This window comes from Neovison vison, chromosome 3 (assembly GCF_020171115.1).
Source record: "Neovison vison isolate M4711 chromosome 3, ASM_NN_V1, whole genome shotgun sequence".
NCBI classification, from domain to species: Eukaryota; Metazoa; Chordata; class Mammalia; order Carnivora; family Mustelidae; genus Neogale; species Neogale vison.
This window is the reverse complement of record NC_058093.1, coordinates 200,912,008-200,934,576: the sequence shown is the minus strand read 5'-3', so window position 1 is coordinate 200,934,576 and position 22,569 is coordinate 200,912,008. Positions and strand designations below refer to the sequence as shown.

The following is a 22,569-nucleotide window of genomic DNA, read 5'->3' as shown; positions in this document are numbered from 1 at the left end:
TATAGGCAGATCTCCTACATGATGCTCTATTATGCAGCACAGTTGACTGAAAGATAGGGACCACTGCCTGGATGGTCTGGGTGAGCCCAGGGTAGTCCCATGAGCCTTTAAAAGCAGATTTCTCTGCTGGCAGCAGAGAGGAGGTCAGAGATGAGAAGCATGAAAGGCCTCCGTGCACACTGCCGGCTTTGAAGATAATGTGCGTGTGGGAAGAAAGAGGGAACATGGGTGGCCTTAGGGAGCTCAGCGAGGGCCCCAGGGACAGCCGGCCAAGAAAGAGACACCTGTCACAGAACCGCAGAGAGAAGGGCCAGCAGGGGGGCCGATGAGTCTTCAGAACACCCCAAGAGGAAACCCGCCGGCCAACGTTGTCCCGCAGACTTCCGCAGCCCCCGTCGCTGTGTTCTGGAACATGGTTCGGCTCCTCCGACCCACTCCTCCCTCCTCCCGCCCTCCTCGCTGAGTCCAGCCCAGTAACTTCCCTTCTCCTCTGCACCTCCGGCCTCGAGGACCCTACCTGTTTGGGGGTCCGCAATAGCTCCTCAGCTGTGGCCACAGCGGTGATGGCCTTGCTGTTCTCCGTGCTGGGGTGGAGGGTGACCGACAGCCCGGCCACGAGCTGGATGGCCAAATCCGTCACCGACACCTTGTCATCTAGCACGGTTACCGTCTTCTCTGCCAGGATGGAGTCGGACAGTGGGGACAACACCTGTGGGATTAACAGGACAGAATATTCCCAGATGTGGGAATCTCCCCCAGCGACACTTCTGCCTTGCCCCGGGCCTGGGTCCAGGATACAGTGCGAAGGGGTCACACACCTTCTTCACTATAGATGCACCAGCCCATGCCATGCCTCTGTGAAAGAATCAGATAAAGCCACCCTTCCCCAAGACACTTTATCTCTGTCTGTTGGAAAATTGCAATAAATATTAAAATCCATTCTGCTTTAAAAGAGAATGTCCCCTCCCATTGAGATGCCGTGCTCTTGTACACCGCACAACCTGGTTAACTGCTCATGGCCATCCTGCTGACTGGGCTCTTGAGGAGTCACACACAAATTGACTTTGTGCAACCTGAATCACATTCTAAATGAACTATGGAACTAACTGGTGATGCTGAATTATAAATAGTCTACTCCCCCTCCCCAGACCCCTTGCACAATGTATCCTCTGCTGAAACCTTACTTTTGGCTGCCTCTCATAAACCAAATGTCACCCTGGAGATCTCCAGGTGAAATGATGGAAATATCCCTTCATTCCCACACATGGCTGTGGTCTCAGGATCCAGAATGATATCCCCAGAAGGTACAGTCAGGGGGTCACAACTTGAGGGTTTTTGGGAAAAACCATCTGACACAATCTGCTGTCTGATCTGAGATCCCACCATACTATGCATTTCCTTGAACAAAAGGTTAGTAGACTCTGAAGAGAGTTTGTTGGATGAGTCCACGGCAGAAAGACTAGAAGCTTTAGGGGAAGAAGGGATGCAGCTTCCCAGGGCCCCGAGCAGGAGCAGCACAGAGGGAAGAGGAGGTGGCTTCTGGGACGTGTAGGAGGTAGAAATGCGGGGGGCAGGATGGAGTGAGGGGAGTCGGAGGCAGGACGGGGAGTGCCGGAAGGTGTCAGGAGTGGAGGACGCAGGAGGTGGGAGACGGGACATGCGGGGTGCTAAGGCTGTATGGACACCTCCTTCTCCATTTGGTTTGCAAGAAGGTTGGGACTCCCAGAGCTGACCCAGGCTCACCTTCTGGTGTCCCGAGGACGCCACCCTAGGGGCCAGGAATTGGGCACAGTGACCTGCCCTTCCTGTGTGCCTCCCCCAGTGCCTGGCATGGTGTTTGCCGCCGAGCATGCAGAAATCCCGGGCTCCCTACCTGGATGGTGGTCATCCCGACCTCCTGCCCGACCAGGACCCTGCTGTCCTGGAGGGTGGCCACGTGGGGTTCCTCCAGCTTCATGAAGTCTGCCACCAGGTGGGTGACGTCGACCTGCCAGTCAGGGCCCAGCATGTAGCTCAGCTGGCCCCACGGGCCGGCGCCCTCGGCCACGAACTGGGTGAGGACACCCACGGTGGCGTGCTGGTACTGCAGGGCACAGCCGCGGCCCCTCCGCTCCTCCTCGTCTTCATCCTCGCTCTCCCGCGTGGGCCTGCGGGGAGCCAGAAGAAGCTCTCAGGCCCCGGGAATGGAATCGGAGACGTGCCAGAATCCCAAGCCAGACAGGCAGGTGCCTGCCTCCGCCCCCAGGGGACAGCACCCCAGGCGGGAGCCTCAGGACCCCACCGGAGCACCAGGTCCATCACAGGCAGCGAGGAGGGTCAGGCATCTCTTGGACATAGTCACTGATGAAAGACTTAAGAGCCAGCATTGACGAAGTCTACGCTGTCCAGTGAAGAAGTGGCAAACAGCCATATGTGCCTGTTTCCAACTTAATTTAAGTGAGTAAGAACGAAATCGGGAAAGTTGAAATTTTCTCATCACAGAAGCTCTATGGCAAGCGCTCCACAACCACACTGCTAACAGCAGCGGACAATGTGGTTCTAGAACATTCTACCACTGTGGCAAGGTCTGGTGAGCAGAGCTGTGCCATGCTCTTGAGATGAGCCCGTCTAGGCTACCCAGCTATGGGCTCTTCATCTCATAACCCTGTGAGGCAGAACTGGCTGTTCTGTTCTGGGGGTGTGTGGGGGGTTAGGGACCGTGGGCAAGCTCACAGAGCTAGGAAGTCTTGGGTCTGCCGTCCCCAGGGACACAGCACACTTGTTCTCTTGCTCTCTCATGACCTCCTCTCAGTCTGAAGGGCTGCCTGGATTCCCAGCTGTCCCTCCACAGTTGGGTCAGATTCTTTCAAGCTCTCCTTGGAGAGAGGGAGGCAGCTTCTTCCCGAACGCATGTTGGCTGGCCCCTTAAAATGAAGACCTCTTGTCTGGGAGACTCCAGGAAACAGCCCCAAGGGGTCAGGACGGAAGATCCCAGGCAAGAGACAAGGGATGTGACAACAACTCGTTTGCTGACCGGGGGTGGGGGGCGAGGCATAGGACCGAGGAGACCAGACCCCAGCTCCTACATGTGGCAATCCAGAGTCACACGGAATAAATTAGAGCCTTGTTTTGGTTTAAGAACAAGTAGTAAGACCATGGTCCAGTATAAATGCCATCACATTTTATGCAGGAATCTCTATGCACAGAACTGATCAAGCTTATGAATATTCGTAAAGCACCAAAAAAGAAATCACTGCTTCACTTTGAGAAAAGAACCCCAAACTCAAATCTCCCTGGGGGCTGAGGGGCTAGAAAAATGTATCGCTTCTGTTGCTTCCTTCTGGGGGAGTCCTGGTCTATCAGATGCCCAAATGCAGTACACAAATGGTCTGGGGTTTATGAGATCATACCCTGGTTACTCTGGGCCTTGGTGAGGCTGGAGAGAATGTAGTCTCACAATCATACCAGCGTCTGCTATGTGCTGGGCCCTGTCCTGGCTCCGGCATGGGGTCAGTAAACAAAATCATTGAGATCATGGCCCTGGTGCATCTCCCCATCCCAGGCTTACCTCTTACTGGCCACAATGGGGACCCTCCAGCCTTTGATCTGGCTCAGCTCTGTGTCAGAGACCTCAATCTGCAGGGGCAACCGGGGCACCCACACGGTGACGTGTAGGGAGGCACTCAGATGCTGGTAGGTGAAGTTCACCACTGCATCCACCTTGCCCTTCATCTCCTTGCCATTGACAAAGATGTAATCGCAGCGATCAGACACCTGCAAAGACAGAAAAGGGGGTGGAGAAGTCCCCGGGCCCTGCTGACCACTCTTCTTCCATTTGTCTTTTTCTCCAGCAAAGCACACATGCTTAATTTAGGGTCCTCCCAAGGCAGAGCCTGAGACAAGGATTCTGTGCACCTGGTCTACTTGGGAGATGGCCCCAGGGAAGAGAGGCTGAGAAGCAGACTGAGAGAGACAGAAAAAAAAAGATAAGTCAATATAAAATAGATAAGTCAATAGAAAACTACATCTTTATTTTCTTTTACTTTTATTTTTGTCTTTTTTTGCTATGGATCAGTTTCTCTGGAACCTCCTGAAAGCCTACAAAATTGTCGCCCTGAAGGATAAGAGGCAGAAACATTATCTACCAGCTCCCATCTCTCAGCACCCCTGTGTGTTAACCCCCTGGCACTTCCAGGCTGACACCCTAGCTCATGGCATCTAAGAAGACCCCGGGATAGAAAACTGTAGTAGCTTCAGCTGGAGTGTGGTCCAGTCACAAAGGGAACTGCAGCCGAGTCTGCCATCTCGGGGGGCTCCAGAGGTGTCTGTTCCCCAGGCTGATGTCTGCTCGTGAAATGAGCCACACCCCAAGCAACCTCCCAGGACTTGAAGGGCTTGTGCTACCGTCTCCTGTGCAGTGTGGCCACTGATCTCCCCTGATCATGCACACTCCTGACAGTCTGAGACATCCAGACCTCTGCCTCTGGGGCTCCCTTTGCCTAAGAACACCCTTTCTTCCCTGCTGGCCTGGCCAGGCACCTCCCCAGCCCCCGGGATCCTTTATATATTTGTATTATAACTGCTTAGCCTGTGAATAGCCTCAATGCATTAGTGACTACCAACCTATGCCCCCTCCTCCTGCAGTCCTCCCTTTGCTTTTCCCATTCTTACCGCATCGTTGCCTCAGGAAAGGGCTGAGACAGAGCACAAAGCAGGATAAACACATAGAAAATAAAATAAAATCTGCAAGCATTAAGATTTTGTATTCCAAAGTCTAAACCCTTAGGGAGATGAATCTGTACACAGCCCCGTGGACATTCTCATGCGGGAAAAAAAAAAACAACAACAACCACCAACAACAGGAAGACGCCTGTGTCCCCTAGGAGTGGGCTGGAAGAGGGACCACGGACAGGGGTGGGACCATATGCGAGGTCACTCTGCTAACAGATGCTCGTAGGGTCTGTAAGCAGAACATCTGGAGATAGGATGCATCCCCCCCATCCCAGGGCTTGGCAATATTTACATCTTTTGAAAATTAGACTGGGATTATGTTCTGTAGCCCTAATGAATTGAAAACTGAGACTAGAAATCAACTAGTGTTTTCAAGAAATGACATGACTGTCTTGCATATTCAAGTTGATAAAATGTGATTTATACTGGCCCCCTGTGACCAGATCGACCACCAAACTATGAAATCCTTGAAGGAAAGAAGTACATCTTTTTAAATCCTTGATCTCTTGGTTCCACACAGCAGATGCTCATGAAACAGGAGCTTAGCAGAGAGGCCACTGAACGGACAGACGGATGAATGTATGTATGCACAGACGGATGGGTGGGTAGATGGACGGATGGATGGATGGAGGGATAGATGAATCGGTGAAGAATGTATGTTTGGGTGTGTGGGTGGGTGGGTGGTGGGTAGATGGGTTCATGGATGGATAGATGGGTAGTTGGGAGGGTGGGTGTGTATATGTATGGATGTATGTATGGATGGATCTATGATTGGATGGGTGGGCTGATGGTTGAGTGGACAGGTAGGTGGATGAACCAACAGGACCTTTTCTTCACGGAGATGCCTGCTTCAGGACAACCAAACAAGGATCTTGGGGTTAGGGGAGATGTGGATAGAAACTGAGATATGACAAAGCCAAGAGCAATGGAAATGCAAGACATTTACTTGAAGGCTTCCAGAAAGTTCTCAAGCAGTGTTTCCTAACATTTTTGGGGCCACTGACTCCTTCGAGAACACATGTCAAGCGAATGCTTGCTAAGGGCATGCATATACATACAGTTTTGCATAACGTTTTGGAGTTAATAAAGTCACACGTGGAGTCCTCATATAGCACTTACCATACTAAGCTATAATTGCCAGCTTGCTCATCTGTCTCTTGTCAGGACTGTGTACTCTAGAAGGAGCAGTGTCTCCTTCCGAGGGTCTGCAGACCCTGTTAAATCACATCAATGCTAAGCAGTGAGCTCGTGTGATCACCCTTTCTTTCCTCAGCTTCTGGGAGCCATGGATGGCTACTCTGGGCCCAATTTTCATCTCCAACTCTTGCTTCTCTTTGGAAGGGCAGCTGGTGAGGGCTGGGCTGAGAGAATTTCCCCCATCTGCTGGGGACAGTGGCAGGGGCGGCTGGGAGGGGAACACAGGGATGGATCTTCTCACTCATGGTCAAGAGTGGTTTAAAAATGTTTACCTACTGATTAAGGGCGGAAACCAATTTTAGTTGCTGTCCCAGACTTGCCATTAGCATGTAAACACTGTCCTGGATCTGGGCAGACATTAGCATAATAGCCGAGCAAGAGTTATATCAGTAATCACTTCTTTAATCAATGTTGTAATTTACAGACCATTGACTTCGCTCATTTATTACCTTCCTGAGCTCCGGTGGGAGGGAACCTGACCGCTCCAGAATATATAAATAATTAAGACGAACGCCAAGGGTATGACGTTGTGGTGCATGATAGAGCCATTGTCACTGCTATTCCTGCAGGTGACATAAATGTCTGGGGGATGTCTCGGGGTGCATTACTCATCTCCTAAGTGGCTAGAAGTGAGAACCACAATATCACAAAATGAGTTGGCTTATCTGCAAAATAGGAACAGAAAAAACCCCACAGGAATCTCTTCAGTCCCTTGGCTTCGTTTCTGGGATGCTTTCTCGTCTTTCGTGGTGGGCGGGCTGCCCGCTGGGAACGCTGCCCGCTGGCCTCTGCCCACTTGGACATTTAAACTCTCCTGTCCAAATGCATGGTGGCCACTGACCCCAGCAGCAAGTCTGCTCTTAGGGCCTGGAGGGGCCAGGGTGGGTCTGGTTGAGCGGCACGTGGTCAGTGGACATCTTCTGTTGTCACTCGGGCCTTGGTGACTTCCTTACGACATTGCCCGCCTCTTGCCCATGGGGAACCGCTTGGGGAGCATTGTCCGTGGGGAGGGCAAAGCCACCTGCTGGCCAGCCATTGACATCCAGTACGACTTCTGCCTGAAACAGCAGCCAAGTAGGTTCCAGACTCAACATCTGAGAGGGCAGGTGGCAGGTCAATACACAGACGGTTGGACCCACCCCCAGCATCTGCGACTGAGCAGGTCTGGGGAGGGGGGCCCACGACTGCATTTCTAACAAGGTCCCAGGTGACGCGGGTGCTCTAGGTCTGGGGACTACATGGGGAGACTCGCTCCTTGAAATAATGCAATCGCCCCTCCTCCGTTTCCGCAGAAGCTTCCGTTTCCGGTCTTAGCGCATTCGGGCTGCTGGAACGGAGTGTGGCAGACTGGGCGCTTCCAGGATGGATGGCGGTTTCTCACACGTCCGGAGGCTGGAAGCCCCAGCGGAGGACGCCAACAGATCCCTCATCTGGTGAGGACCCGCCCCACCTCACAGATGCCACCTCCTCGCTCTGTCCTCCCGCGGCAGAAGGGGTGAGCGAGCTCTCTGTGGACTCTGTTCTAAGGTCACCGATCCCACCCCACCCACGAGGGCCCCCACCCTCATGACCCGGTCACCTCCCCAGAGACCCACTTCCTCACATCATCACATTGCAAGTTAGGGTCTCAACCCAGGAATCGGGAGAGGGCACAGAGACATCCGGTCCATAACACTCTCCTTCCAGGACTACAATCGTTCCGTTATAATGCTTCCAACCACCTCTGTGCCAGTGACTCCCAGAACCCGACCTCCAGAACCCAGAGACCCAATGGCTTATTCAGCATCTCCCTCTGGATCTCTAATTAGCATCTCAAACTTAATTATGTTTGGAAATCAAACTCCTAGCATAGTTGTTTTGGTTTTGTGGGTTGGTTTTTTGGTTTGTTTCTTTGTTTTTTGCCACTTGGGAGCCTGAGGCTGGAAATAGAAATTAAATTCAGACACAAAAAAAGTCAGATTTACATTTCTTGTACTCCTGAGTTTGTGGCCTCGCTCTGTTCACACAAAATATCGCTCGATCTTGTGCAGCGGCGATGCCTTCTTCCAGAAGAACGTCTGCAAGGTGCTTTCCTCGTTCCAGTCCTTTTCCGGAGCTGCAGGCGGCAATCATTTTCCCATTCTGGAGAAGAGGAAGCTGGGGAGCTGGGGCTCGTAGACGGGGGTGCTGGCCTGCCGTGGTGAGATGGGGGAGGCCAGCACCTGCTGACCGCGGCTGCAGACGGCGGATTTGCCGGACGGCTTTGATGGTGTTGTCTTCACAGGCAGTAGCCTGAGACTGGGGCCTTGGAAGTCACCCTTGTGCCGCGGGGGGTCTTGGGTCATCTCCACTCCTGCTGGCCAGTGAGCAGGGAAAGAAAGGAGCTGAAAGAGGCAAATGGCCGACGAGTCCGGGAGGGATCACATCTGCTTCCTCTCCATAGGCTGCCCTTGCCATCCGTCCCTTAGCGCATCCCAAATGAGCCCACTTGGACAGGCTGATCAGTCCAAATCTGGGCCGGAAACAGACGCTACATGTGACCCGGAGGAGAGGGTGACAAAGGCACTCTGGACAAAGCTGTGGTCCCGGCTCTGGGAAACTAGCAGGAGACAGCACCGCTCGCCAGACAGACGGGGGAGAGGGTTCAAGAGCCTCCTCCAAAATCCACGTGCCCCAGAACCTCAGACCGGGAGCTGGTGTGGAAATAGGGTCTTCGCAGGTGTCATCCGCTGGAACGAGGTCATCGCAGCTCGGAGGGGGCCACAGAGGGCTGGTGTCTGCACACGAAGAGAGGAGGATGTGGAGGCAAGCCCCCGGGGGTGATGTGGGGACACCGGTGGAGACGGAGAGGTGTGGCACGCACCAGGGAGCGGCGAGGACTGCGGCTGTGCGGAGCTGACAGACCCAAGGCAGAGATCCTCCCCCAGCCTCCTGGAGGCTTCCGAGGGAGCAGGACCCTGCGCACAGCCTGATTTCAGACGGCTGGCCTCCAGCCCTGGGGGAGAAGAGCATTGCTTTAAGCGTGACCTTGGCGGAGGGTGCAGCTGCTGTCAACCACAGGCTTGCGGGAGGGGTCCCGAGGGATGAACATGCTGACGTCTCTCCCCCTCCCCGCGTCGGCCAGAGCCTCCCACGGCCTCAGCACGCAGGGAAACCAGGGACAGCTGCACCTGGCAAAGTGACCACAAAGGTCAGCCTCCTGGAACAGGAGGAGGTGGTACAGGGATCCGAAAGGGTGAATAGGAATTTCCAGCACAGAGACCGCTTCTCCACATTTTCCCATCTTCTTAATCAGGGGCTTTGTGTGAATCACAGAACTCTTTTCAGCTCTGACAAAATCCTTCGAGGAGTACAAGCTCTTCCCTGACACACGCCTGGGATCTCTCCCGAGCATCCTCCATGCACCGCCCCCTCGTGCCCTGTGTCCTCACTGGTCCTCCTGCCCCAGGATCTTTGCACGTGCTGTTCCTGCTCCCTGAAGTCTCCTCCCCCACTTGCCTGTGCGATTTGTTCCTTGTCTCCTTTAGGTCTTCCACAGAGTGGCTCCCAACCAGGGGCCATTGTGTTCCCTAGGAGATATTTGACAATCCTTGGAGATCTTCTGGATTGTCACCACTAGGGCAGGGGTTGTCATGGCTGAAAGACAGGTGACTGGTACCTAACGGTTGAGGCCAGTGCTACTGCTCAACATCCTGCACCATACAGCACAGTTCCCAGCAAAGGTCAGCAGATCCCAAATGTCAGTGTGGCTGAGGCTGAGAAGTGCTGCCTTACCTTCACGTCCACTCCCAGAGGCCCTGTCCCCGACATCCGTATGTGGACGGCAACTCCAGACCCCTCCCTAGCTTTATTCTTCTCATTTTTCCTGTATTACTCTTTCATACGTTACACATTTCAGCCACTTATTGTGGTTATTATTTGTGCTCTATTTCTAGAACATAAACTCTAGGATGACAAAGCTTTTTCATTCCTCTGTTCAATGTTCATGTTTATTCAGTGCCTAAAATAGTACCTGGTGCTCAGGTATGGGGCTTACCACTCCCCTCCTACTGGAGGGGACACTCGGGGCTACCTATTCCCCCCACTGTGCACAGGTGCACACACACACAGGTGCACGCACAGGTGTACACACACAGGTGCAGACAGATGCACAAACATGTATGCACATGGTACACACGGGTGCATGCATTATAGGTACACACAGGCACATACATACGTGTATGCATATAGGTGTACACACACACACAGGTGCACAGCACAGGTGCACACACAGATGCACACAGGCACAGGTGCACACACAGGTGCCCACATGCACAGGTGCACATACAGGTGCCCACACACAGGTGCACAGCACAGGTGCACATACAGGTGCCCACACACACAGGTGCTCACACAGGTGCACACATAGGTGCCTGCACCGGTGCCTGCACGCATAGGTGCCCACAAGGAGGCGGCCTTCATGGGTGATTGCACACTCTGTAACAGCAACAGCAAACATTTGCTGACTGTTTATACTAAGCCAGGAGCCACTCTGACAGGTTCCCATGGATGATGTCACCGAACTCTCGCCATGAACACATGAGAGAGAACTGCCTTATCTTTCGAATCCTATCCATATTTCAAGTGAGGAATCGAAGGCACAGAGAGGTGATGTAACTCGCCCAACATCACACAGCAGGTAGTCAGTGAGCCACACAGGGAGTCGGACCCACACCTCGGCTCTCCATCCTGATGCCCACCAGCTCTGTGACAATGGACCTGTTGTTTTGATCCTTCCCTTTCCTACTGCGGGCGGACGCTATTTCCCTTCCTGCTGATGTGGACCTGGCCCTGTGACAAGTTGAGCCAGGAGAATGCGAGTGGAAGGGACAGCGGGCCGGTCCCAGCCAGGCTCTTGGGCGCCACGAGTCTTCGGGCAGGCCTTGCGCGCTCTGCCACGAGAGGCTTTCCCCGACGTCACTGCTGTCTCTCCGCCGCCCTGGGACGAGACCCGTGGAGCCCATCCTAGCCCTGCTGAACTGAGGGGTCCACTTGGCTGAGCCCGCAGACCACTGGACGCCTTCTGTCTCTCTTCCTCAGGAAGCAGAGAGGCTGCTGGAGGGTTGGGAGGAAGAGAAGACGGGGCGCCCTGCTCCCAGGTTTAGGAAGGACACAGTGGATTAGGGAAAACCCCATGGAGTATTTCTCATTCTAGAGCAGTGGCGTTTGTCTGGACCCAGCTTTGGGATTAGCCCTCCTTCCTTTCTCAGCGGCCCGTTCCCCATGGTCCTTCTGGTCCGTGGTCTTCTCTCACAGTGCTCACGGGGAAGCGTCACGTTTCCTGGAGGCCGGGTTCCCTTGTCACTGAAGGCGTCACATTAGCTGTTCCAACTTCTCAAGGAGACAAGGACAGGGGACTGGCAGGGCCTGGGGCCAGCCAGCATTTCCGAGGCGAGGCCTGGGGGCCCCCCTCTTTTCCCTTCCTGTCCCTCACTGTGGAGGCCTAATGGGATTCCCACCGCCGCGGAAATCTGATCACCGATAACCTGCACTTTATCGGGTGCACCTTGAGGAATGTTGCGGAGACCGGGACATACCACACAGTCTCGGCTCAGGAATCCTGTCCGCTCGGAGGTAGCTAAGCTGGGCCAGGCCTGGCTGGGGGAGGAGGGAGCATTTACATGGTGTCTGCTGTATACTAGACTCCATGCTGAGTGCGCACAAACACTTTCCAGGCGAGGACACTGGGGCACAGAGAGGTTGAACAACCCGTCCAACGTGCCACAGCCAGGAGTCCTTGGCCTTGGATGTGACAACAGTGGTTTCGCCCCAGAAAGGCTCTCTCTCTCTCTCTCTTTTTTTTTTTTTTAAAGATTTTATTTATTTATCAGAGACAGAGAGGGGGAGAGAGCGAGCACAGGCAGACAGAGAGGCAGGCAGAGGCAGAGGGAGAAGCAGGCTCCCTGCCGAGCAAGGAGCCCGATGTGGGACTCGATCCCAGGACGCCGGGATCATGACCTGAGCTGAAGGCACCCAGGCGTCCCTCTCTCTCTTTTTTTTTAAATGGCCTTTCCCAGTGCAATTGGTGAAAAGTTATCTCTATTCTTTCACTTTGGAATTAAAAAGGACAATGGATTTAAAGACATCGCTTGTGGCCTGTGATAACACGGTCTTCCTTCCCTGACGTCTCAGTCAAGACGCTCGCGGACCAGAGTCTTAGTAAACCCAATTTCTTTCTTTCTCTTTTCAGAAGTCAGTCTCACGCCGTCATGTACAGTGACTCACGGGACTTTGAGAGCTGAGTCCCAGCTCCGTTCCCTGAGCACGTGGCCCACCATGGACGTTTAGGAGCAACGTAGTTTTCTGAAGGAAAAGAAAGTTTCTGTGGCATTCTCTGAGACTTAACGGAGATATTTTCGACGTGTCTCAGTTATAAGTGTTTAAGATGTCGCCTCGATGCTTTTGCACGTCCACAGCACGAGAAGATCGCCGCGGTCCAGCTGCGCAGTGCACAGGCCGCTGACACGGTGACTCGTCCCATCGCAGGTGTGCACGTGTGTGTGCACAGAAGGTAGAATTCAGGGTCTAGCCCGGAGCAAACGCCCAGAACTCAGCACGGCCCCTTCTGTTGTGCGCAGGCTCCAAGGTGGGGACCGGCCTGTTGCAGAGGACCAGGGCAGCTGGGGGATCCGTGTCTAGGAGCCAGCTGGGGTGCGTGGTGCAGGGAGACTAGGGCAGCTCAGATCTGCTGGGAAGGTCAAATGAGAAATCCTGCAAATGCAGGAATTAGCCCAGTGCCTGGTACACGGCGGGCGGGCAGGTCACCCTGGGCTGGGGAGGGGCATCTGCGGAGGGTCGGGTAGACGGACCGCCTTAGCCCCAGAAGTGTCTTTACAGGGGCTCTGGTTGTTCCTGCCTGGAGGAGGGGCATGGAAAGAAGTTTCCAGAGTGACGGCTTTGAACAGATCGGGCCTGTCTCTCCAGGAGTTCATGCCGAGTCACCGACACCTCGTCCCGGGGAGCCATCTGCCTCATTTTCCTCCGGTGATGTCACCTGAGATCCCAAAGTGCTGGGAACCAGGACAGATGGCATGGAGCAGTCCGGTGATGATGGGGCTGGGTGCCCCATGGCTTCTCTCTGAACCCCAGGCCTGGCAGAGCTACCCAGGTAGCCGCTCCCTGAACACAGGGCTGCCTCTCTGTCACTGGGGGCAAGGAGCCGAGGGTGTAATCGCAGCGGTGTCCAGGCAGTGAGCACGGAAACAGTCCAGCCACGTGTTGGACAGGGGCATCTCGGGAGGGGTGTCCTGGGGCCCCGGGACCAGGCCCCTGGCCGTGACCACCCTTGTCGTCCCTCTGGGAGCTCGGGGGCCAGAGGAAGCTGGGTCTGAGTCTCAGGCAAGCCTGCTGTATTTATCTGGGTGTTTTCCTCTTCTGATTCGGGATCGCCCCACTCAAGCTGTCCACGTGCCAGGCATCTGCTTCCTCAGCGATTACCTGCTGGCTTCAACAGCCAACTGCAGGGCCATGTCCTCCTGGGAGAACCAGGGACACAGGCTTGCCGGGAGACTCCCAGAGAAGTCAGACTCCTCTGCTTCCTCCTGGCCAGTGGCTCCTCTGGGGCACGTCACTGCTCTGACTAATGTCACCAAGAAAAGCCAAGGAAGGAAAGTGATTCACGGATCCGGGCTGGAGTGGCGCTTTCTCCCCACCCAGGCCACATTAAGAAATGGGAGGAAGGTCCTGGGATGGGGAAAGGCCAGGTGGCAAGGAGTAAGGGTCTGGGAGGGGAGAAGCCCCACTGCAGGCACCTGTTCGCTCTCCTGGGCCCAGCCCCTATCAGTGGAGGACCTCATGCCCCGCCCATCAGTGGGAGGAGTGCACGAAGCCCCGCCTCTGGCCTCAAGAATAGGGTCATGTGACCACAACCGGAGCTGCGCATCCTCTGGCCTCAGTGACTGACTCCGGGTGAACCCATGAGTTACGCTGGTGCAGAGGGAATCTCGGGGGCTTTCCGGGCTGCACTAAAGACATTTGTACATTTTTTCTGGGATATTCTACATGTAAAGATAAGGTTTTGTAGCCACTTGCAGCCATCCCGGGACGGGACAACTTGTCTCAGAATTCAATTAGCACAAAAGAGAAAGTCAAAAATGAAATGTTGGTTAGTTCACGTGGCCCCCGGGGTCCAGCCATTGCTCTTGTGCGGGGAGCGTCCTCACTCGGCAGCGGAGACGTCGCCGGAAAGGGGCCCGGCTGGGCCCGGCGCCCGGCCCCCTGCGGTCCAGGAACGGCTCTGTGCTTCTGGGTCTGCTTTCACTCTGTGGCTCTTGGGGAGGAAGGTGCTTCTCCCAGCGCCCTGGGGCGTGAGAGCGGGGGCCACTCTTCCCTCCCAGGGAAAGCCTGCCCACTCTGCCTTGGGGCCCAGGGGCACCACCTACCGCTGCCCACAGACCCACCCCTGGGGCTGCTGCCAAGAACCCAGCTTCCCCAGGACTCGGAGCTTGTGGATCCAAAGCGCCTGCAGTAGAGAGGAAGTTTTGGGCCTACAGGGGCAGCGCCAGGGGGAAACTGAGGCCCCACCCCGAGCGAGGGGACAATGCCCCACCGTTGGCTACAGGACACATGTTTTTTCCGACAACGCTGGTGTGTGGACAGATGGAGACAGCCAGCACTCCATGGGGATCACCAGGGCCCTGGGGCGGCTCAATCACGTCCCCTCCCTGTTCTTGTTCCTGGAGACATTGTCGCTGGGAAGCCACTCTTCCTCCTGCTGGACGGACATCCACGCAGAGGCTCCCGAAGCGCTCAGCCCGCTCCCCCACATTCGATGCCTGCAAACCCACACTCGGGGTGCAGAGCGCACCCCAGACCCGACTCTCCGCACCAGCCACTTCCCTTCCCCAGATGCCCACCGGTCAAGGGCACGCCGGGGGCTGCTGCAGGGGAGAGGAGGAACAGGCAGAACCGTGTACATGCCGGGGCCCCTCTCTGCACAGGGGGACAGACCGTGCTTCTCTCTGTGCCTGATCATCCACGGGGAAAAAGGGACAGCAGGAGGGCGGGTAGGTCCACACTGACCCCGGGGGGCTGACGGATATGCAGGTGTGTGTGTGTGTGTGAGTAGATTTGACAGTTACAAAAATTATGGTGAAGGAAGTTTGTGTTTCGTGATCTCATGTTTCAAAAATTATTTTTCTATATATGGATACGCATCGATGTGTCAAGAGAGATGTGTAAGAAATGCTCGCCGAGCTGCTTTAATAAGAGACCACATACCGTAGGATTCCATTTCTATGAAATGTCCAAAAAAGGCAAATCTATAGAGACAGAAAGTAGATTAGTGGTTGCCCAGGGCTAAGGGTGGGGATGGGGAGTAACAGCAAATTGGGTGACAAAAATATTCTAAAACTGGGTCATGGCGATGGTTACCCCGCCCAGGAAGTTCAAGAAGGTATCGCTGAACTACACCCACAAAGCGACCTGCAATTCTACTTATTTTAGCAACAGCGTGCGCAGCACATGGGCCCACAGCCCCCGGTGTCCCTCCCGGGGCTGTCGAGGGGCTGCCTGAGCGGACCTCACAGCTAAGTCCTTCCCATGTGTGGGCTACTAGGTCAAGTCCTTTTTGGGATTGATGAAACTTGATAATCATCACAGTGGCCTTCTGGACTAGGGACTATGACGGTCCCCACTTTCCGAAGGAGACCGGGCAGGGCAGAGGATGTACTCAAGACTACAGAGCTCTGGATGGCGAGGTTGCGAAGGCTTTGGAAGATTTCTCCAAGGTTCTCTTGCATATCCTACAAGAAAAGCCTCTATTGCCTTTGTCTGAATGCTGTTTTTCAAGGGTGTCCACCTAACGAGCAGCCTTGGAAGGCAGAGACAGGGTCCCCTTAAAAAGCAGAGGGCAGGCATGCTTGTGGCCAAGCAGGACAGAGACACACTCTCTCTCTCTGGGGTGAAGGACAGATGGGATTTTTGCCTCAGTCCATGGGCTGCTCTGACCTGGTGTTTTGGGTGTTCATGGCTCCCACGGTTCTGGAAGGTGGACGTCTCAGATCAAGGGGTCAGCCTGGTCCAGTCTGCAGCCCGTTATTAAGGACATGGGCACCCAATGCCCAGGGTCTTCTCTCACAACTGAGCCTGCATGCACAAGCGTCCCTGGCGTGGCCCTGGGCATGACCCTGTGGGGAGAAGAACTCAGGCATCTAGGCAGGGGACGCAGAAACACTGGCCGCACTCCGTCCCCGACCAGGGGTTGCTTCTTCCAGCAGCAAACTGGGGCGGCTTGTTTGGCCCGCTTGTGCCCAAGGAGGATGTCAGAGCCTTCGGCATTGTCTATAGAACTCAGCCCTGTCCAAATCCAGACCCTCCTGCACCTGCCACACGTTCCCTCCCCGCCCCTCCCCACGGCACCCTGAGCTGTGTCCCACTACCTCGGCGAGTATCGCTGACGTCATCAGACCCCGAACCACGGACTGAGTCTGCGTCCTGGGGACAGCATCCGAGTCCGCCCAGTGCCTCCCACATCCGCCCCCCGCCGCCCCGGCTTCTGCTGACCTGGGATGACCCTTTGCTTCGTCAGCAGCCCGGGGCAGTGACTCCATAGTCGTTCCAGGTGGCAATTTTTAGTTCGGATACATTTGTTTCTCTAAAGATACTGATCCCATTCCTGGAAACGCTAGTATATTCCTGGAAATACCAGGAATACTAGCTTTCTCTCTTCCTTCTCTCTAAAATGGTCATAAGTAACGACTCCATGAGAAACTCATTTAAGACGAGCTAAAGGTAGTTACGCCAACAACTACAGTGAAACTTGTTTCTGGGGATTTTGTCGGCTCACGGACGGACTTTTTAACCCCTGCAGAGAAGTTGTCCGTGTGAACGTGTCCTTTCAAAGGGTCACACATCCTTACCAGGGGTCCTGGCTCTTAGGGGATCAGTTGTTAAGACCGATGGTTGCCAGGGACGGGGTGTGTGACTGTGGCTGGGGCAGGACAGGCTCCGGATCAAACCAAGGGGCTCCTCCCCACCTTGGCCTCGCCAGGAATGTGGGGTGATGGTCCAGCCAGAAACAGAGCAGGCTTTCCTCAGAGCACGGTTCTCTAACACACAGACAGTCCCCAGCAAAGAATTACCAGGCACAAAATACCTGCAGAGCCGACATTACGAAATCCCGCCCCCGTGTTGAGATCTTTGTGTCCAGTGGAGCAGCCACTGGCTACGGCGGTCGGGGAGCCCTGGAGTGGGGTCGGGTTGGACATGTGCCCTATGTGCACATATGCAGTGGATTCGAAAGACTGGGTGCCAAAAAGTAACGAAATGTTGCATTCATCATTTTTATATCGATTGCATGGGAAATGATCACGGTTTTCATATGACGGGTTAAATACCTGCATTTAAAACAATTAACTTCACTGTCCTTCCTTTTCTGAGTGGGACCACTGGAGACACTGAAACCACGTGTGTGGCCCACGTGGCTTCTCCCGGACGGTGTGGCTCAGCACTTCCTCCCCTCCCCCTCCTCCCGCAGGCCTCTTGGGTCTTCTGTAAGGCACTGTGAGTTTGGGATCGCCATTCCTCATTAGTCACTCTCGGGGGAATTAGGAAAAAGCGTCTCTTCCTTGAGATGCTGCCTACAATAGTCAGGAAGGGGCGAGAACATCCTGGTGTGGCTGGGGTCCCTTGCCGCCACCGGGAGGCTATCACGACCTGGTCAGCTTGCATGCCACCCTCTGCCCAGTGCTCCGAGAGTGATGGGCGGTCGGAGCCGAGCGGGGCTGCGGTCTGCAGGGAAGGGTCTTTCCACCCTAACTCCCGCACTCAGTGATTTGTATGGTTCTCTTCAACGACACGTGCCGCTTTTAACCCCAGAGAATAGACTCTGATGCTCTGTGTCAGACCCCACTTGAGAGAAAAAACCCATTATCCGCTTGCTTGCCTTGGATCTTTTATGTTTTCTTCTGGGTGTGTTTCCAGGACTACAAAACATATGGAGAAAGACCAAATGGTTCATTTGGGCTTGGAACAGCCCGCATGCTCTCTTATTCCTTGAACAAGCACTGTGGGCACATCACAGCGAATATTGGCAGGAAAGACCAAGAATTAGGGTCATTCCACCAAGAAACTTAGTCTCTAGAGCAGAGCTTTTCTAGGGAAACTTTTCCCTGGAAAGGCGAACGAAGAGATGTACTAGTTTTGTAGGTCATCACAGGACCCTCCTGCAGTCATGCAAAAGCCATCACAGACAATACAGAAATAGGTTTGAGCGGCCACGTTCCAATAAAACTTTATTTACACAACAGAGGAGGGGGGCTGGATCCGTCTCACCGTTCATGATCGGCCGTGTCGGTGGTTCCAACAGCTGCCCATGGGCCGGACTCACATTGCAGATGTATTTTTTGCCCATGAATAAAAATTATAATTGGTTGCCCATGGGGGAACACAAGCAATCTTTACATAAAATCCAAATCTGTAGTTTCTTTTGAGAAGACAGCAATACTGACTCCCAGGTACTCCCAGCCACGACTAGCAGTAGCCGAGGACGGGCCATCCTTCTAGCCCAGGGCGCGTCTGGCTTACTACTCCCCGTCGCCTGCTTGCTTCTTCTGCGTATTCAGGGTTTGAACCTCAGCCCAAAGCATACTCGATGAATACCGGGTTGGGAGTGATGCCAATACGGAACATCGAAATGGAAAAATTTAGTGGGGTGACTGGAAGTGTGGTGTTTGTAAACCCACCAGCTGAACTGCTCATTTCTGGGCAGGGGGCGAACCTTCCCAGCGAATGAGGTGCTCAGCGGAAGTTCCCATCCATCCAAGCAGGTGAGCAGTGGGGCGCTTACCTTGATGACGTTCTCGTCTGTGGACTTGCACTCCACCGACTCCGAGATATCCGTCACGGCGCTGTTCTCCTCCACGGAGACCACCCTGATGGGCAGGGATACCGTCTTCCCCGTGAGTATGGCGGTGTTCAGAATTTCCGTGTCCTGGCGGAGGAAGCAGACGTACCTGGGTCAAGGGAGCTAGTCAGTGCTCTGGAACACTACCGGCAACCTTCCAAAGTGTTTTCCAGGTGGTCCTTGTCCAGAACCTGATGCCTTAGCCCTCCCCTTGGGCAAAGAAAGGCCGTTCTTGGGGATCATTTTCCAAGAACATTGAACAATTTAGTTTTACTGAGGATCATCTTCTTAGTGACCCCACTGCAATGATTATCAGGTATTTTTTTCTTCCTTTGCCGAGGGGAGGTGATGTTATCGGTCGGATTTGGGTTGTAGGCAGCAGAAAGGAACTCCGTCTAGTCTTAGCAAGGTGTGGCGGTCGTTTGAGTAACGCGCCTCCCCACCTCGAAGCCCGAGCTCTAATCTCTGGAACTGATGAGTCTATTCTGTTACGTGGTCTAAGGGCCTTTGCAGTTGTGACGCAGGGACGGATCTCGAGACGGGCAGACTGTCCTGGGCAATCTGAGGCAGACTCAACGGAATCATGAGAGTCCTTCATAGGAGGTGACCATGAGGGTCAGAGGAAGAGGGGACAAGGCGGGTAATGAGGCAGGGGTCAGGGGGATAAGATCATGGCCTGGGAGATGTGGGGGGCCCCCAGGGTCTAGAAAAGGACCAATCCTTGCCTATGGCCTCCAGAGGGAACCCAGCCCTTCTGACTCCTTGATTTTAGCTTTGTAAGACTCACTTCTGATTTCTGATGCCCAGAACTGTAATATAGTAAGTTGGGATTCATCTGGTATGGATGTAGGGAACTAACACCGGTTCTTATCAGCTGGGTCCTGGGCAGCTCCCAGGGTCACAGGAAAAGTCGCAGCAGGCCTCGGAAAAGCAGGCCCCTGACCTGCTTCCAGGACGTTGAAAACCGGGAAGTCGGGGAGCGGAGTGAACGGCTTCAGCCATTTCTTTTCTGAGTCCCTCTCGCTGAGGAGCTACATTCTGGGGGTCGGGGTGGGGAGGGCAGTCTGGTTGGTCTCGCGGGGGCTCAGTGCCCATCCCTTGTCCAGGGGAGGATGGCCTCCCTGTGACTCACGCTGACCCAGGAGAAAGGCCACTCTCGGAAGAAGAGGGAGTGAAGAGAGTCCCGGCCAGCAAACCGGAGCCGATGTCTGCTCCAAGATCAGTGAGTCAGTCACTTTGATCCCCCGATGCCCAGGATCGCTAGACCTTGGTGACGGACGCTGGACCGCTGGCTGCCGTCTTTCATGCAGACTTTTATGTAAACCAAAGGTTCTTTCTCCACTGCCCGTGGGAGACCTTTCCATCCCAGCTCTGGGGACTTCGGCTCATTCCGTTCACACCAAGATCGTGCAATACAATTAGCATCGCGTCTCCCTCCCAGGCAGGGACGTTCGAAGTGATGAGAGTCTCTTTTCTGTCTGGAAGCCCTTTGGTCATTCTTCCCTTTAGGGTCTAATGAAGATTAAAAATAAAAAAGGTCTGTGGCTTTGGGACGTCTGTCCGCGCCTTTTACCTCTGGGTCAGTTCATTCCAAAATCTGGCTCCAGAAACACCGCTCCTCTTTGAAGCCGAGGTTGTAAGGAAAGAGATTTCTTCACTTCTTTCTGCAGGGAAGCAACGGACCCAGAAATGACCCTTTGCATTAAACAGGCGCACATCTGAAAGAGTCATCAGTTAGGAGCAGAGTCTCAGCCTCTCTCTGAGGCTGCTGCCCACCCGCCCGCGGTGACACAGCCCTCTGCCGGGGCTTCTCCTGGGTCCGCAGGATTTCCAGCGCTGGGGCTGTAGCCTGGTGGCTCGCACACTGGCCATTCCCGACGCTAAGAATACCGCGGAAATTCCCCAGTCATTTTCAGGTTCATTACAGGTAATGCGCTCGGAGCTCAGTCTCTACATTTTCTCTCTCAGAATGGTCTTTGGCTAATGGCTTCATTAAGCCAGCAAGCTCCCTCGTGGGTTAATTGTGATTAGGTTCCTAATGGTCATTGCAGGTAGACACACGCACACACACTCCCCGCCCCCACCCGCTAACACTTCCTGGTCCTGAACAGAATTGCGTCCGTCCAGACTCAGACTGGGTGGACATGGTAGCGGTCTCCCCGGCCACCCAAAATTCCAAGAGCAGAGAATTAACTGTCACAGAGATTCCAAATGGATAGAGGAAGCTTTGGGGGTGTCAGTGGCTCAGACTGAGTCGAGTGTCCCTGTTTGAACTGCAGATGCAGGAGCTTAGGCCCGTGGGCTCGGCTGGAGAGGCGCTGGGGAGTGGGTCACGTGCTGAGTGTCCTCTGTGGGTCCCTCCAGATCCACTCTGCCCTGCGCTGTGTCCCACAAGGCTGACCCATGTGGACAAAGCTACAGGTCCCCTGCCTTCTGGCTTCTGGCCACCTTGGGAAGGTGTGTTTCACGCACAGAGTCTGTGTGGCTGGAGGGAGCTACGTGACTAATTCTGGCTGACACGGCGTGGGTCTCTGATGGGCAAAAACAGTTACCCACATTCCTCTAGGGACTTTTCCCGAGGCAGAGTGACCAGAAGTATTCCAGACAGCAGCTGCTGCAACAGCCTGGGGCTCTGAGCTATGAGCGGGGACCAGCCCCGGGTATAGAGTTTGAGCAAGAAGTAAGAACAGGGCACCTGGGTGGCTCAGTCGGTTGAGTGTCTGACTCTTGGTTTCGGCTCAGGCCCCGATCTCAGGGTCGCTGGGCTCTGTGCTTGGAAGTCTGTTAGAGATTCTCTCCCTCTGCTCCCCCCTACTCTATGTGCTCTCTCTCTCAAATAAATAAATTGCACCCCTCCTTTTATTAAAGAAGTAAGAGTGAATCTGGAGAACTTGGGCAAGTTTGTCACTGTCACACATCCTCCTTCCTTCAGACGTGAAGGGAGACCATCTGATGACACAGGAGGCACAGGCTGCGGGAGTAAGTTCAGTTTTGAATATTTTTACTTCAGGCGTCTGGTTACTGCACCTATAATCACATAGCCAGCATGCAAGGGCATGTTTTGATACTGGTTTTTGTCACCCATGCCCCCCCCTTGATGAGCTGGATGCTTGTTTTAGCCGTCTAGGTTAGACGTGGGATTTCTGGAGGTTGGGATCTGCATGTGCTGCGGACTGAATTGTGCCTCTGATCCCAAAACCGCATACTGAAGCCCTAATCCTCAGTGTGACTGTGTTTAAAAGTAGGAGGTATCTTGAAAGGGATAATTAAGGTGCTGTGGGGCTGTAGGGTGACCCCAAGCCAGCAGGGCTTGCTCTTTTAAGAATAAGAAGTGACACCAGGGATGCAGTTGTCTACAAGTCAAGGAGAGATCTCGGGAGAAACCAAGCCTGCCGACACCTAGATCTTGGACTTTCAGCCTCCGGAACCGTGAACCCTGTTGATGAAGCCCCAGCCTGGGGTCGTGTGTAGCCCTAGAAGCCGGTCCTGTGCCTTAACACAGCCCTGGACACTGAGTTACAAAGCAGGGCCAAGACTTGTCCTCTCTCAGGACCTTGAGAAGCAGTCTGTGCTATGACGAAGAAAGGGCTGAAATCGTGGGATTACAGAAGGCAACAGCAAACGCTGCGGAAGCAGGAGAACAGAGAGAAATGCAGGCTTGGGCTGGACACATCGGCCAGGTCTGGCAGGAGACGACGTGCGTCTGGCCCCAGTGACCCAGGAGAGGGGGCGTGGGGATGGAGGGAAGCTTTCCTAGAACCAAAGTGTGTGGTATGCGTGTGCATATGCCTGTGCACATG

General features: G+C 54.3%; 1 protein-coding gene across 1 annotated transcript in view; it reads right to left on the bottom strand.

Annotated features, from left to right (window-relative positions):
• Positions 1-22,569, bottom strand: part of TMEM132C (transmembrane protein 132C) — a 224,129-nt gene that overhangs the window by 5,621 nt on the left and 195,939 nt on the right. Inside the window, exons 6-8 of the mRNA XM_044244405.1 lie at positions 3,548-3,753; positions 1,874-2,147; positions 518-709 (exon numbers count right to left, since the gene is read on the bottom strand). Coding sequence (XP_044100340.1) covers positions 518-709; positions 1,874-2,147; positions 3,548-3,753 — 672 coding nt within the window. The remainder of the gene's footprint in view (positions 1-517; positions 710-1,873; positions 2,148-3,547; positions 3,754-22,569) is intronic.